We start from the raw sequence: 13344 nt of genomic DNA on the forward strand, positions 1-13344 counted from the left end.
CAGAAAGAAACACTTACGTAAGAAAACAGAAAAAGATCAACAAAAAACACTTTCCAATTTCTTCACCTACAAAACAAAAATGCACATTGTTGGATTGTATTTTGCTATAAAATATAGTTTTATTTTTAAAACTGTACACTTTTGTTAATTGTTTCGGATGTTTTGCTTAATAACCGGGACTTCTCTCTTTATTGGCACAAATTTGACTTCATAGTCGGAAAAGTTCTTAGTCATTGGATTTTATTCTGAAAATCAGGAAAGGAAGCGGAAGTGAAAAAGAAGCGACGTCAACCTGTCTTCCCTAATACTCCGCTAGCTTCAAACTAAGAGTTGGGTCAAATTTGTGACTTTAAAACAATTCGTTTGGATTTTGGAGACCCTAAAATCTTGCTTTTTGTCACCGGAAGGGACGTTCGAGTCCGGGCTGAACCTCAGGAAGCGCCGCGGTGAGCGGAGGAACCATAAAATGTGTTTTGGTGAAAAGTTTCGGTTTCAGCTGCTGGGAAAAGTTTGGCTGTTTACACAGACGTTTTTGAATTCAGTTGTTTGAATACTATTTTTGTGATCTTCGTTGCGTTAAATACAAACGTGTAAACATTAATGGGTTAATTTTACAGTCAATTTTAAGAAAAGTGAGTTAAAGTTTGTCAAGTGAAGAAACCGTCACTTAGAAATCAGTTTTATTACCTACATAAATACCTGACCCAAACCTAAATCTGTGCTGTTTACATATGAATATATTTCTGTGAGTTAGGATGTTTTTATGGTGATTTTTTTTTTCTTCCTTTTGTTCATCCAGCAGTGTCTGTTAGGATGGAGGAGGTGAGGAGGAGAGCTCAGGCGCTCCTGTCCTCCTCAGGCTCGGCTCAGGAGGTGAAGGCTCAGGTCCAGGTTCTGGCCGGGATGTCTCTGCCTCTGAGTGAGAAGTACCAGCTGCTGAGGGCAGAGGTCATGCTGCAGGAGAACACCGCCGGCTGCAGCAAACAGGAGGTCTGTGCGCCTCCTGTCACTCATCAGAAATACTGTCTCAAAGATTAGTTACTGACTCTGTAGTTTGATTACTTTTTACATTCTGGACTCTGAACAAAGTTCTGTTGAACAATCAAATCTGATGAGATTTCTGCATATTGTTTTAATGGTTTATGCAGCATGTTTACAAGGCAAATACAGATTTATTCAGGTCATCTCACCTGGGCGTGTGCTGTTCAGGTTGACGGTTCAGTTCAGTCCTAAAACATGGACGGCATGTGAGTTATGAAGGTTACTGCTCTCTGTCTGTGTCAGCATTTGAAGCTGAGACTTTCAACTTGACAGAAACCAACCCTCAAACTGACTTTACTTAAACATTTCATTTTCACGTAATTTTATTTAATTTGTTTATTTTTTGACGATTCCAGGAGGAAATAGTAAACAGGATCCACGTGTTCTGATTCTCTAGTGTCACTCAGATGAGTTTTTATTTTTTATTCCAGTTTGTCTTGTTTGCAGGCTAGTTGAACTAAAAGATCCAGAATGTTGTTGGGATGTTTCTCAGCTGGTTTTTGGCTTTGGAGCTTCAGGAATGAAGTGATGGATTCAGTCACACCTGTCAGCAGTACCTGTATGTTTTCCAGGCCCTGGACTGTCTCAGTAGACTGGTCAAAGCCTTGGGAATCCTGGAGAAGTACGGGTGTAACCTGACCACCCCGACCCGGCCCAGATACTGGAGGAGCGTCAAGCACAACAACCCGGTCTTCAGAACCACGGTGGACGCCATCAAAGTGAGACGGATTTTCTTTGACTCTGAGGTCTAAAACTGGGGTCTGCAACCTGCAGCACCAGAGGCGCATGAGGCTCTTTTACCCGCTACAGTGCAGCTTTTTTGGCTCTTCATAGTCTTTTTTTAACTCCTTCCATTGCGACTCTTTTACCCCTCCATAGTGTCTTTTTTTACCCCCTCCATTATGTCTCTCTTACCTCCTCCATTGGAGCTCTCTGGTTAAAGAAAAATAAAACATTTGACATTTTGAAATAACTGTAACATAAACATAAACTAAAACTTTATTCAAATTATTCACTAACAGTAGAAGAACAGAAGGAATCATTCTGCGAGGCTCCTGACTACATTACCCATAATGCTACAACAGTCCATCAAGCTGTGCAGCTTTGTAGTTTATCAAAACTATTTTCTCTTTAGTTTATATTCTTTTTTTACTTAAAAAAAACCAATAGTTCATTTAAATTTATAATAAAAGTGACAATAACATAAATCAGTGTTTTATTTTTCTACAGGGTGAAATCATTGGTTTGTAATCATTAAGAATTTGACCTGAATGTTTCTTAAAGGGTTCAAGGTCTTAAACCTCCAAACCGTCTGTTTCCTCAGGGAGGTCGGAAAGTCCTCTCCCTCTACGGATACACCAACCAGCAGATCGACGGCCTGAGTTTCCCCGACGACGTCGGCGAGCCGGACGTTGAAAAAGTGTCTGCAGTGACGCTGGAGGTGATGATGCTGCGCACAGAGGTGGACATGCTGGTGAAGGTCGGTGTGGGTTAATGTCGGCCGCTGCTCCTGAGCCAGCAGTTTGTTTGACTCTTTCCCTCCTTCTGTTTATTCAGGGCGTGCACCCCCACCCCGAACACTTCAAAGACATCGTCCCGTTTCTCACCCAGAAGGTTAGTTTGTATTTACATTCAGAAAAATGACAAATGTGAAAAAATATCTGTGTCATCCATCTTAAATTGTCAGTTTTCTGTTTGTCCACAAGATGGCAGAGTAGAGCACAAACTTTAATCTGGACTTCCTCTGGTACCTCAGTCACGATGCAGGTCGCTACAGTTTCTAATAAGTCCTCACAGAAGTTCTGATGGAGCTTCAAGTGTTCAGACTCAAACATGTTTTTATAAAGAAACAAAAATATTCATACTCATAAAACCCTCTTATAGCAGAAGTTTTTTCTATTTTTGTTGTGACTTCCTTAGAGTGAGCCTCAGGTTGAGCCTCCAGCTGCCTCAGAGGAGAAACCGCTGAAGCCCTCGCCTCCGCCTAAACCTGACCTGCAGGTGGAGTTTGCAGAGCTGAAGCTAGGTGAGCGGATGCAGCCGCCGCCGATGGAGACGCTCGTTTCCTCTCTATAAAGAAGCTCTCCTTTTGTCTCAGACTCTCCCAGTGACTGCAGTCTGTGCGCCATGACGTCGTCTGTCCTGTGCTCGTCCTGTAACGGACGCGCTTTCTGCGACGCTTGCGACGACCTCTTCCACCGCCACCCGTCCAGAGCCAGCCACAAGAGAACCCAGAGAAAAGACTCCACCCAAGGCAGGAGCACCCGACGGACATTTTAAACCAAATTTCATCTGCTGACTCTCTTCTTGGCTTTGCAGAGTCCTGCAGCATCTGTGGCATTTCCTCCGCCCACGTTCACTGCTCCACCTGCGCTCAGAAGCTGTGCGTGAACTGCGACAAGCTCTTCCACACCCACCCGGACCGCAGAGGGCACAGCAGGACCACCATCGGGTCGAACAAAGCGTCCAGGTGAGCGGAGCGCGGGTCAGAACACCGTCACTTCAGGAAGAGCGCCAACGTTTCCCTGTGATTCCAGCTCCTCTCCATCCTCCTGGGAGTGCGCCCACTGCACCACCGTGAACGAGATGAGAGCCGTCCTCTGCACCACCTGCGAACGGCCCCGACTCGCCACGGCCGCGCCCGCTGTGCAAGACGGCTCCATGGCTGCCCCCATGTCCCCAAACGCAGGTGGGGAAAACATGTCTGATGAGCACCTGCGTTCCTGTGCACGGCCTGACCTTCATGTGACCTTACAGAATGGCAGTGTAAGAGCTGCACCGTCCTGAACCAAGGCAGCAGCATCCTCTGCGAGGTGTGTGAGCGCCCCCGTCTAGCCACGCGCCCGCCGGTCCCGTCTGTCCTGACGAGTCCTGGATTGGTGTCAGACTGTAAAGCAAAGGTCTGTTTCCTGTGACGCGTCCGTGTCTCCTTCAGGACTTTCAGAACCATCAAAGTCAGTTGATGGATGTTCTTTGACTAAAGAGGAGAGATCTGCAGAAGCTTCATTAAGAGTTTGGATCTGCTTAGAGAAGATGTTAAGGCTAATCTTCACCCACCAGCATCACAAATGTTATAGAGTTTTTGCAGATTCTAATGATTTTGGAAACAGTTCCAGTAAAAATTCAGCTTTGGATGAACCGTGCTTGATAGAGGTGTAAATCTGGTGAATGTCGCGTCCAGCTCTATTCCGATTTATGAAACGGCGTCTTCATCTCGGTCTTCCTCCTAACTAACCGCTCCTCTTCTGCTCCCCCTAGTGGACGTGTCAGTTCTGCACCTTCGTCAACATCAGGCCGTCTGCGCTCTGTGAGATGTGCGGGCTGTCCTGTAAGGACTCCGCCGCGGTGTCTCTGCCGCAGTCGCTCCATCAGACGGCGCCCGTCCCAAAGGAGGCGCCTTGTCCGGAGGTGAAGCCGCAGCCGAAGCCCAGAGTGAACATGGAGCTAAACCGGCAGAAGAAGATGATGGAGGACGGGCTGGCTCTCATCCAGCAGATCAGGGTACATCAACACTTTCAGCTTTTCAGAAACATTTTTGTTTTGTTTTAATTCACTCGGTATGATCAGATTTTTAAATTTTGACTAAATCGGAGGCTAAACGTCCTCTTTTCTTAGGAAGCGGAGAAGCGCGGCGTGAGCCCAGAGGAGGTGTACGCCGCCCGCTTCATGTGTGGCGGCAGTAACGCCAACCCCTGTGACTGGCTGACCTCAGAGCTGCCTCACCTGCTGGACGAGGTCTGCGCCATGGCGGCGTCGGTCCAGCTCAGCAACCAGGCGGGCGGCACCGGGACGCGACCTTTGGTGGACAGAGACGGACGTGAGGCGCAGCAGAACGCCGCCGCTGAAGGCGTGAAGCTGTCCAGAGCCGAGGCCAAGGTGGCGTGGTTAGCAGCGGGAGGAGACACCGAGCGAGCCGCCAGACAGATGCTGAGAGACCGGAAGGTTAAGGTGGGCAAGAAGCACAGCGGGGGAGGTGATCGGTTTAACCCCCCCACAATAAATATTTATAAAAGTAACTTCTAAAAGAAACTTTAGGCTCGGCTCTGCTGTGAGACGGTCTCTGATTGATGCAATAATCAGTTTATCCAAAAAGTTTTTATATTTTTATCTGCAGGAGGCTTCACAGCTTTAAGTAATGTTCTGTAACCCCACAAGAAATGCACCAAACAGATAGAATTCCTCATTAACCACTGATTTATTTAAGAATAAAGCAACAGTAAGACAGTAAAACGTGAAAATGTTATCTGATAGCAGCATATCTAGAACATTTTATACATAAATGACTGAAATCATGGAATATTGGTATCTAAACGTTTAGGACATTCATGCTTGTACTTTTTGGTATTCATATATCTTACAGTTTTTTAATTTTACACCACTTTTGCCTTATTCAAGAAGTTTTTCTAATCCTTTGTGCACTTTTAAGACCAATGCAACCTATGTTTTTATGCCTTTTATAATTTTATGCTTTTTTTTTTTTTTTAAGAAAGTCTTCAAATTCTTTGTGCATTTTCTGCAAATTCTGTAATATTATCAAAACATTCAGGACGTTTGTGGTTTTACTTTTGGTATTCATAGATTTTATGCTTTTTGAAATTTTACACAACTTTTGCAATTTTTCAAGAATTTTTTTGAATTCTTTTTTTCTCTTTCTGCAATTTTGATATCAAAACATTCAGGACGTTCATGCTTGTTCTTTTATTTTTCATAACTTTTTACGCATTTTTAAATTTTACAACATTTTTTCTTTTTTTCTTTAAAGAAATTCTTCAAATTCCTTGTGTACTTTCTTCAATTTTGGTATCAAAAGTTCAGGACGTTATTCAGTACTTAAAGTAAATTGTTTCAGTGTCTCCACGACAACCTTCAGCTAACAGCATTCACAGCAGCATTATCCAAGGTTTTAGTTTTTTATGTTTCTTTTTTCTTGTATTTGTTCTCACTAATATTCCATCTTAAGTTCTGTCAATCAAATCATTTGATTACTTTATAATTGTATAAATTGTGTGTTTAGTGTTTCCATTTCCTTATGAACAGATTATTATTAGGGCTTCTATCAAGTGTTTACCATCACTAAAACCTTTAAAGGAAGATCTTTAAATTGCATGTTTTTAAACTTGTGATGAGAGTTAATTACCCAGAATTCTTAGAGAGACGGAGGATTGGTCAGAGGGGTTGATGGGAAGTCCTAAGTGTTTATCAAATCCACTTAAGGTGGTTTCCTGCTTCTTTTACTGCAATAAACACGCAGACTTCACCAGAGAGAACCACAGAACCTGATCAGAATCAGAACTGTTTCTGTGTGGAGAAACACCTGCAGGAACTGATGTGAAGTTCTGGATCAGCCGGGTTGACGGCGGTTTCTGTCTCCAGATGAAGGAGCTCCACTCTCTGGGCTTTCGGGACGTGTCCCAGTGCGAGGAGGCCCTGCGGCAGAGCGGGGGCCAGGTGAAGGGGGCCCTGTCTCTGCTTCAGCGCCCTCTACTGGAGCCGTTCCACCAACGGATCTGGACCGACCAGTCGGAGCCGCAGATCGACCCCGGAGACCCGGACAAGCAGGTCCGTCGGCAGCGCCTCGTGTTGGTGTCGTTTGTGTTTCTGACTTCCTGGTCTGCTGTGCTCAGAGGATGTGCAGACGGCTGCTGGCGCTGTACGACTTGCCCAGCTGGGGGCGCTGTGAGCTGGTGCTGTCTCTGCTCCAGGAGCCGGACGTCAGTTACTCCCTGGAGGACGTGGTCCACGCGGTGAAGGAGTCACATGACAAAGACTTCATCAGGCGCCTGCTGAACAACGAATGCCCCGTCTGTCTGTGCATCTTCCCTCGCAGTAAGGTGGGAAAGAGTAATCATCTACTTAAAATACAAAACACATGTTTGATATTTTATTACTTTAGAAATTTAGAGAATAAAAATCATTAGAGGTACAGAAATGAAAATATTCAAAAGTCTTTCAATCGTTCAAAATTATTTTAAAGCACGTATCACAGTCGAGGCCCGGGGGCCGGACCTGGCCCTCCAGATCCTTTTATTTTAACTTTTATTAATGACCCGATGTTATCTAGTACTTATTTCTAACTTGTACAATTTTGACCAAATATATTTTTATTGAGGGTAAAATATTGAAAGTTATTTAAGTTTTAAGTTGATTTATTCCGGAATAATTTTTTGAAAGTTATGTTACATCACTTTTCTATTTATTATTCATAAATATGTTAAAAAGTTACGGTTTTAAAGTTTTAAAAAATTGTTATTCCTCTACTTGTTTGGACTATTTTGGCATTTACTAACAATTTTTAGGCTGTTTTGGAGTTTAGCTAATGTTTCAGCTACATGCTAGCTGTTTTGGCTAATTTAGGGTTTATAGGCTAATTCGGAGCTAAGCTAATATTTTAGCAGCATGCTAGCTGTTTTAGCTAGTTTAGGTTTTTTTCGGTTTACTATGTCAGCTACATGTTAGCTATTTTGGCGGATTTAGACTTTTTTCAGTTTTTAGGCTAATTTGGCATTTAACTAATATTATAGCTAGCTATCAGCTTCAGCGTTTTTAGCTATCAATTTCTGTATATTCATCTTTCAGTGTTCATTCTAGCATCATTGCAGGAAATGCTATATATCTAGTTCATAATTTGTATTAAAAAGTTATGATTTTAAAATGTTAAACATGTAATTTTAGAGTGTTCAACATATGTTTATCCTGTTCAGCCGTGACCTCAGGTGTGTTTGGATTTTGGCCCCTGTGTGATTGAGTTTGACACCTCTGGTTTACAGCAAATATTCACATCTGCTACATTTTTTGGTGAATTTTGTGATTCTTTTACTTTGAAAGGACAGTGTGGTGGAAAATTGTTGAATCTGATGGAAGAACAGACACACTTTAGGATTAACACAAGTGTTTAATAGCAGATCAGAATTAGACACGGTGCACGTGAGCGTGTAGGGAAGCTCGTTCATAGAGGATTCCGACGATATGCAAGATACAAGAATCTTATACCATGAAGCATGTCACGTCCATAATAGTAAAGTGTGAACTTGTGGCTTACTCTTCCTGGGAAAGGAAGGCGCTTCAAGGCTACAGATACTCCCTAAGTCCTCCCTTAGTACTTTATCGGTCACCTGCAGTTAGATGTCTGGGAAAACATTAAATGGAATGTTTTAATGAGCACAAGAGGTTCATTCGAAGGTTACATATGAGAGTAAAATGGAATTAGAAGTTAATCAAAAATATTCTCTTACAACAGGTACAGGAGTCAAACACCTGTAAAAACTCACCTTTGTAGGAGGTTTCTGAGAACCTGGATTTATCTGTCCCCCCAGATGCAGTCCCTGACCTCCTGCCAGTGCTCCGTCTGCCACGAGTGTTTCAGCCAGCACTTCACCGTGGCCATCAGGGACAAGCACATCCGGGACATGGTGTGTCCCGTGTGCGGAGAGCCCGATATCAACGACCCGGAGCAGCTGGACAGCTACTTCTCCACGTTGGACATCCAGGTGAGGGCGGAGCCGACGTTTTCCAGATGTTGACTGGAAGCTGCAGTCAGGAGGAACCCACAGCCTGCATGATGATCTGTCTGTGGACTTGAACCCACAACCTCCATTAAGCTTCTATTGCAAGTGTTGCATCCTTTTATAGTCTTTGTTTACTGAAGTTGCCATAGCGATGAGGACCAAAGAGGAGGTCCATGTAGGCAAGGACATGTTAGCAGAGGTGAGGATTTGCAGCTGCTAGCAGCTGTAAGACAGGGAAGATGTTGCCATGGCAACCCTAAAAGCTCAGGTCAGAGTTTCACCTCCACCTGCATGAAAGAAACAGAACCAGAAGGAGGTTTAGTGCGTCCTCACCGACCTGAGAAATGATGACACAGGAAGTGACACGCCTCTACTGTTGCTCCGCAGCTGCGGGACTGCCTGCTGTCCGACGTCTATAACTTGTTCCACAAAAAGCTGATGGAGCACACGCTGATGAAAGACCCCAAGTTCCTGTGGTGCTGCCATGTGAGTGATCTTCATCACGGCGTCCTCTTCATCAGATTCTGTTGATGTCATCTGGGGTCACAAAGAAGCTGTTTTGGCTAATTTAGGCTTTAAAAAAAAAAAATTAAGCTATTTTGGAGCTTAGCTAATATCTAAGCTACATGCTAGCTGTTTAGGCTAATTTACACATTTTTTTTACCTTTTTAGGCTGTTTTGGAGTTTAGCTAATATTTCAGCTACATATTAGCTGTTTAGGCTAATTTAGGCTTTTTTTTAAAATTTAGGCTAGTTTGGAGTTTAGCTAATATTTCAGCTACACGTTAGCCGTTTTGGCTAATTCAGGATTTTTTAAAAGTTTTTTTTTAGGGTTGTTTGGAGTTTAGCTAATATTTAATCTACAAATTACCTCTTCTGGCTAATTTAGGCTTTTTAAAAAGATATTATGCTATTTGGTAGTTTAGCTAATATTTCAGCTACACGTTAGCTTTTTTGGCTAATTTTTGATTTTTTTTTAAAGTTCTTTCAGGCTAGTTTGGAGTTTAGCTTATATTTAAGCTACTGTGCATGCTAGCTGTTTTGGCTATTTTAGGCTTTTTAAAAAGTTTTTTCAGGCTAGTTTGGAGCTTAGATAATATCTAAGCTACTGTACATGCTAGCTGTTTTGGCTAATTTAAGCTTTTTCAAAAATGTTTATGCTATTTTGGAGTTTAGCTAATATTTCAACTACATTCTAGCTGTTTTCTCTGTTACTGTTTTACTGTTGCTGTAGATTTCTTACTGTTTTATATCTGTCATAAATCAGATCGACGAGGAGATCAGATGCTCTATTTCCACTTCTAGTTTTTTTTTTTCTTTTTTAATTTAATCTTTATTTTACCAGGACGATGAATGACTTGTTTTGGATTTTGGTCCTCTGTGTGATTGAGTTTTACACCTCCGGGTTAGAGAAAGGAAACCTCTCAATCCTGTGTCTGCAGTGCACCTCTGGGTTCATCAACGATGGAGACCAGCTGAAGGTCACCTGCCCTACGTGCCACAAGAGCTTCTGCGCCAAATGCAAGAAAGCGGTGAGTCGTGCTGTGCAGAACATCTTCAGACCTTCGGGCAGCTCTTCCTCTCAGATTTCAGTCACGAGTTGTCCCTGTGATTCAGTGGGAGCCCCAGCACCAGGACGTCTCCTGTGAGCAGTTCCAGCAGTGGAAGAGGGACAACGACCCGGAGTACCAGAAGCAGGGCCTGGCCGGTTACCTGAGAGACAACGGCATCAGTGAGTGTTCACCTCAGAGCTCCTCATCATGCTAAATGTTCTGGACTGAGGTTTTCATCCCTGTTTCTCCCTCAGCTTGTCTCCAGTGTGGCTTCCAGTACGCGCTGACCAAAGGCGGCTGCATGCACTTCACCTGCTCCCAGTGCCGGTACCAGTTCTGCAGCGGCTGCAACAACCCGTACCACAAGGTGAGCTGCAGACGACTGCAGGTGACTGCTGCACATGCTCAGATGAGAGCATGAAGACGTGTTTGAAGCTGTGGGAGGGGCTTCATGCTTTTCCTGCAGAAAGGATGTTTCTTCTTTTTACAGCTTTGTGTTTAAAAGTGTTTCAGATGTCTTGTCAGTATCAGATGTTTTGAACCTCACAGCGTTTCCTGCTCCCCTGCAGACTTTATGTAAAACTCCTCAGTGCAGTTACCCCGGGCTGCACGCCCACCACCCTCGGGACTGCCTCTTCTACCTGCGGGACTGGGAGGCGGCCCGGCTGCAGGCGGTGCTGCAGGTCAGCTGCTGTGTTTGTGAGGAGGAGCTGATTGTTGACTGACGCGTTCACACTGACGCTTCTGTCTTTTGTGCTCAGAGGAACCGAGTCGGCTACAACACGGATCCGTCCAGCGGAGTTCAAACCGGTAAGTCCGTCTCCACCCGTCACTCCTGCTGCTGCACGCAAGTTTCTAAAGTGTTTTTTAAACCTAGACGCCTGCAGCGTGATGGAGCAGAAAGACGAAGCCGGGCAGCAGGTGGACTCTCCCTGCGGCATCCAAACGCAGCCGGGTCAGGCCGGACTGTGCGAGTGAGTGAATCGCACATGATCCAGATATTTATTCTTCGAGAGCAGACGGAAATATTAAAAATATTGTAGTTGTGACGTAGAAAATCCGCTGGGCGACCACGAGCCTCCTACTCTGCACACTCAGCAACAGGGGAGAAGAAGAGGGGGCGGGGCTACTAAGGGTCACCAACTAGGAGACAAATTTCTAATGAACTCCTGCCGCTCTGCAGAAACTACATCCTACAAACTACATCTTTGTTTTTTTAAGTCATTAGTTAGCAGAAATGAAGTAGTTAAAACTGCATGCTTACATCACTTTAAAGGGTAACCAAACAGGGAAGTTGGAGGCTGACTCCACCCAGTCAGAGGGGCGGGGCTTGGGGGCCGGACTGTTATAATTACTGGAGCTGCAGATCATGATGTGGGACTTCTGCACCTTAAATGGTTCGATCAATCATAAAATTCAGCTGTAATACCTCGATTCAACCTTTAGGGGGCAGAGCACAGTTTTGATTATATTTCAAAGAATTAAACCATTTTATTTTACTGTATTTTCCGCACCATGGGGCACACCATATTATAAGGCGCACAAAAAAAGGTAAAAGACCCAAAACAGTGAGTTTAGCTACATGCTAGCTGTTATGGCTAATTTAGGATTTTTTCAGGCTATTTGGAAGTTTAGCTATTTAACTAATTTGACATTTAGCTAATATTTTAACTAGCTATGAGCTTCAAGTGTTTCAGCTTTCAGCTTCAGCGTTTTTAACTATCAATTTCAGCATCTTCAGCTGCCATATTTCAGCATACAGCATTCATACTAGCATTATTGCAGGTAATGCTGTATAAATCTAATTTATAATTATGTTAAAAAATTCCGGTTTTAAAGCTTAAAAAATTTAGTTTTAGGATGTTAAAAATGTTTATCCTGTTCGGCCCGCGACCTGATGTGTGTTTTGGATTGTGTGATTGAATTTGACACACCTGCTCTATAAATGGGGGTTCCTGTCTATCACATTTTTCTCAATAAAAAAAATAGTTTAATTTTCAGGAATTATAGTCTAAAATCGCCAGTGTGCTGCCCCCTACAGGTTGAAAAGGGTATTACAGTTGAATTTTGTGATTGCTGTAATGTTTCACATCATTGTGCTCGTCGCTCCAGTATTAAAGCCCCGCCCATCTTTGAATCTGTAACGGTCTGTCGTTAGCATGTTAGCGTTTATAGAGGTCAACAGCCAAAAAAAACATTCAGTGTTTGGTTACCCTTTAAGTTTATCACTAAGATTATTAGATCATTAGTGGTGACTTAAGCAGCAAAACGTTCAATAAAAACAGTGAAGCTCAAACGGGGGAACGTCTCCTCAAAGGACCGAGCATGAGCGTCTTTGTGAAGCTCCTCTGAAGCTTCTCCTTCCTCTCTGCTCCTGCAGCAAACACTACAGGGAGTACCTGGTGAGTCTGATCAACGCTCACTCCCTGGATCCGGCTCTGCTCTACCAAACCCACGAGCTGGTCCGGGCCTGCGAGCGGTACCAGGTGGACCCGCAGAGGGCAGACGGCGAGGGCGACGACGATTACCACGCTCGCCTGCTGAAGGTTGGTGGTGAAAGACAGGGCGGCCTAACCAAAGACGACACCCCCACACTCATGCATGTCCTGCTGTGTCCCACAGAAACTGATGGAGGTTCCTCTGGGGGAGAAGGTTCCTCGAAAAACATGAAGAAACTCAGCAGAAACTCGGCTTCAGTTTCAGAGAGAAGTCCAGTGCTGACTGATGACTTCTCCAGGATGGTTTGTGGTCTTCTGTGGTTATTTTGGCTTAAAGCCACGAATCATTTTAATGTTTGAAGATCTGATTGTTTGAGTGTCTAATCTGCTCAAACATCTTTTCTGGTGAATAAAAAGGCTGAAACAGCTGGAACTATGATTGTAGTTTTTTAAATGTTGGATTTACCTGAATAAACCTGAAATGAGACTTTTCTTGTGCGTGTCTGTTTGTGTCAATCAGGGGTTGAGCATTTTCTTTCATTCATGCTTGGAAATAAACTTGCAAATAGTTTTTATCAGGCTGTGTCTCTACATTATTTTCCTGAAGTTTTAATAGAGTTTAAACCATTTACTGGCATTCATTTCCCACAATTCAGTATCAAACTGTTTTGTGTTTGATTTGTTGAGAAAATGCTCAAATATGTACTACTACATTATTACTACTACATTCATGCTGAAGAGTTTCAGCACAAATAAAAGGAAAGGTGTACAAGACTGTGGTGAGACCAGCCATGTTAACTCCAAAAC

At 43.6% G+C, this 13344-nt stretch overlaps 1 protein-coding gene across 4 annotated transcripts; it reads left to right on the forward strand.

Annotated features, from left to right (window-relative positions):
* The first annotated feature begins 245 nt into the window (after positions 1-245).
* LOC112151240 (E3 ubiquitin-protein ligase RNF31) lies at positions 246-13029 on the forward strand. 4 transcript variants are annotated; one of them, XM_036217320.1, is made up of 24 exons: positions 246-446; positions 800-990; positions 1614-1760; positions 2366-2482; positions 2599-2655; positions 2962-3067; positions 3140-3295; positions 3361-3511; positions 3579-3730; positions 3799-3941; positions 4300-4542; positions 4657-4989; positions 6415-6600; positions 6666-6872; positions 8355-8528; positions 8934-9032; positions 9989-10078; positions 10164-10278; positions 10354-10466; positions 10669-10782; positions 10861-10909; positions 10977-11073; positions 12480-12645; positions 12722-13029. In XM_036217320.1, the coding sequence occupies exons 2-24, from the start codon at positions 814-816 to the stop codon at positions 12767-12769; spliced, it is 3240 nt and encodes a 1079-aa protein (XP_036073213.1). In that variant the 5' UTR covers positions 246-446; positions 800-813; the 3' UTR covers positions 12770-13029. The 4 variants fall into 4 exon arrangements, with proteins under 4 accessions (XP_036073213.1, XP_024135802.1, XP_024135804.1 ...); XM_024280034.2 differs by having other exon boundaries at positions 247-446; positions 2366-2521; XM_024280036.2 differs by having other exon boundaries at positions 247-446; positions 803-990; positions 2366-2521.
* The last annotated feature ends 315 nt before the right edge of the window (positions 13030-13344 follow it).

This window comes from Oryzias melastigma, linkage group LG20 (assembly GCF_002922805.2).
Source record: "Oryzias melastigma strain HK-1 linkage group LG20, ASM292280v2, whole genome shotgun sequence".
Lineage (NCBI taxonomy): Eukaryota > Metazoa > Chordata > Actinopteri > Beloniformes > Adrianichthyidae > Oryzias > Oryzias melastigma.

Coding starts and splice junctions, on each gene's coding strand:
- LOC112151240 (XM_024280034.2), top strand. CDS start 814: ATGGAGGAGGTGAGGAGGAGAGCTCAGGCGCTCCTGTCCTCCTCAGGC. Junction 3,731..3,798: donor CCCCATGTCCCCAAACGCAG/GTGGGGAAAACA, acceptor GTGACCTTACAG/AATGGCAGTGTAAGAGCTGC. Junction 9,033..9,988: donor AGTTCCTGTGGTGCTGCCAT/GTGAGTGATCTT, acceptor CTGTGTCTGCAG/TGCACCTCTGGGTTCATCAA.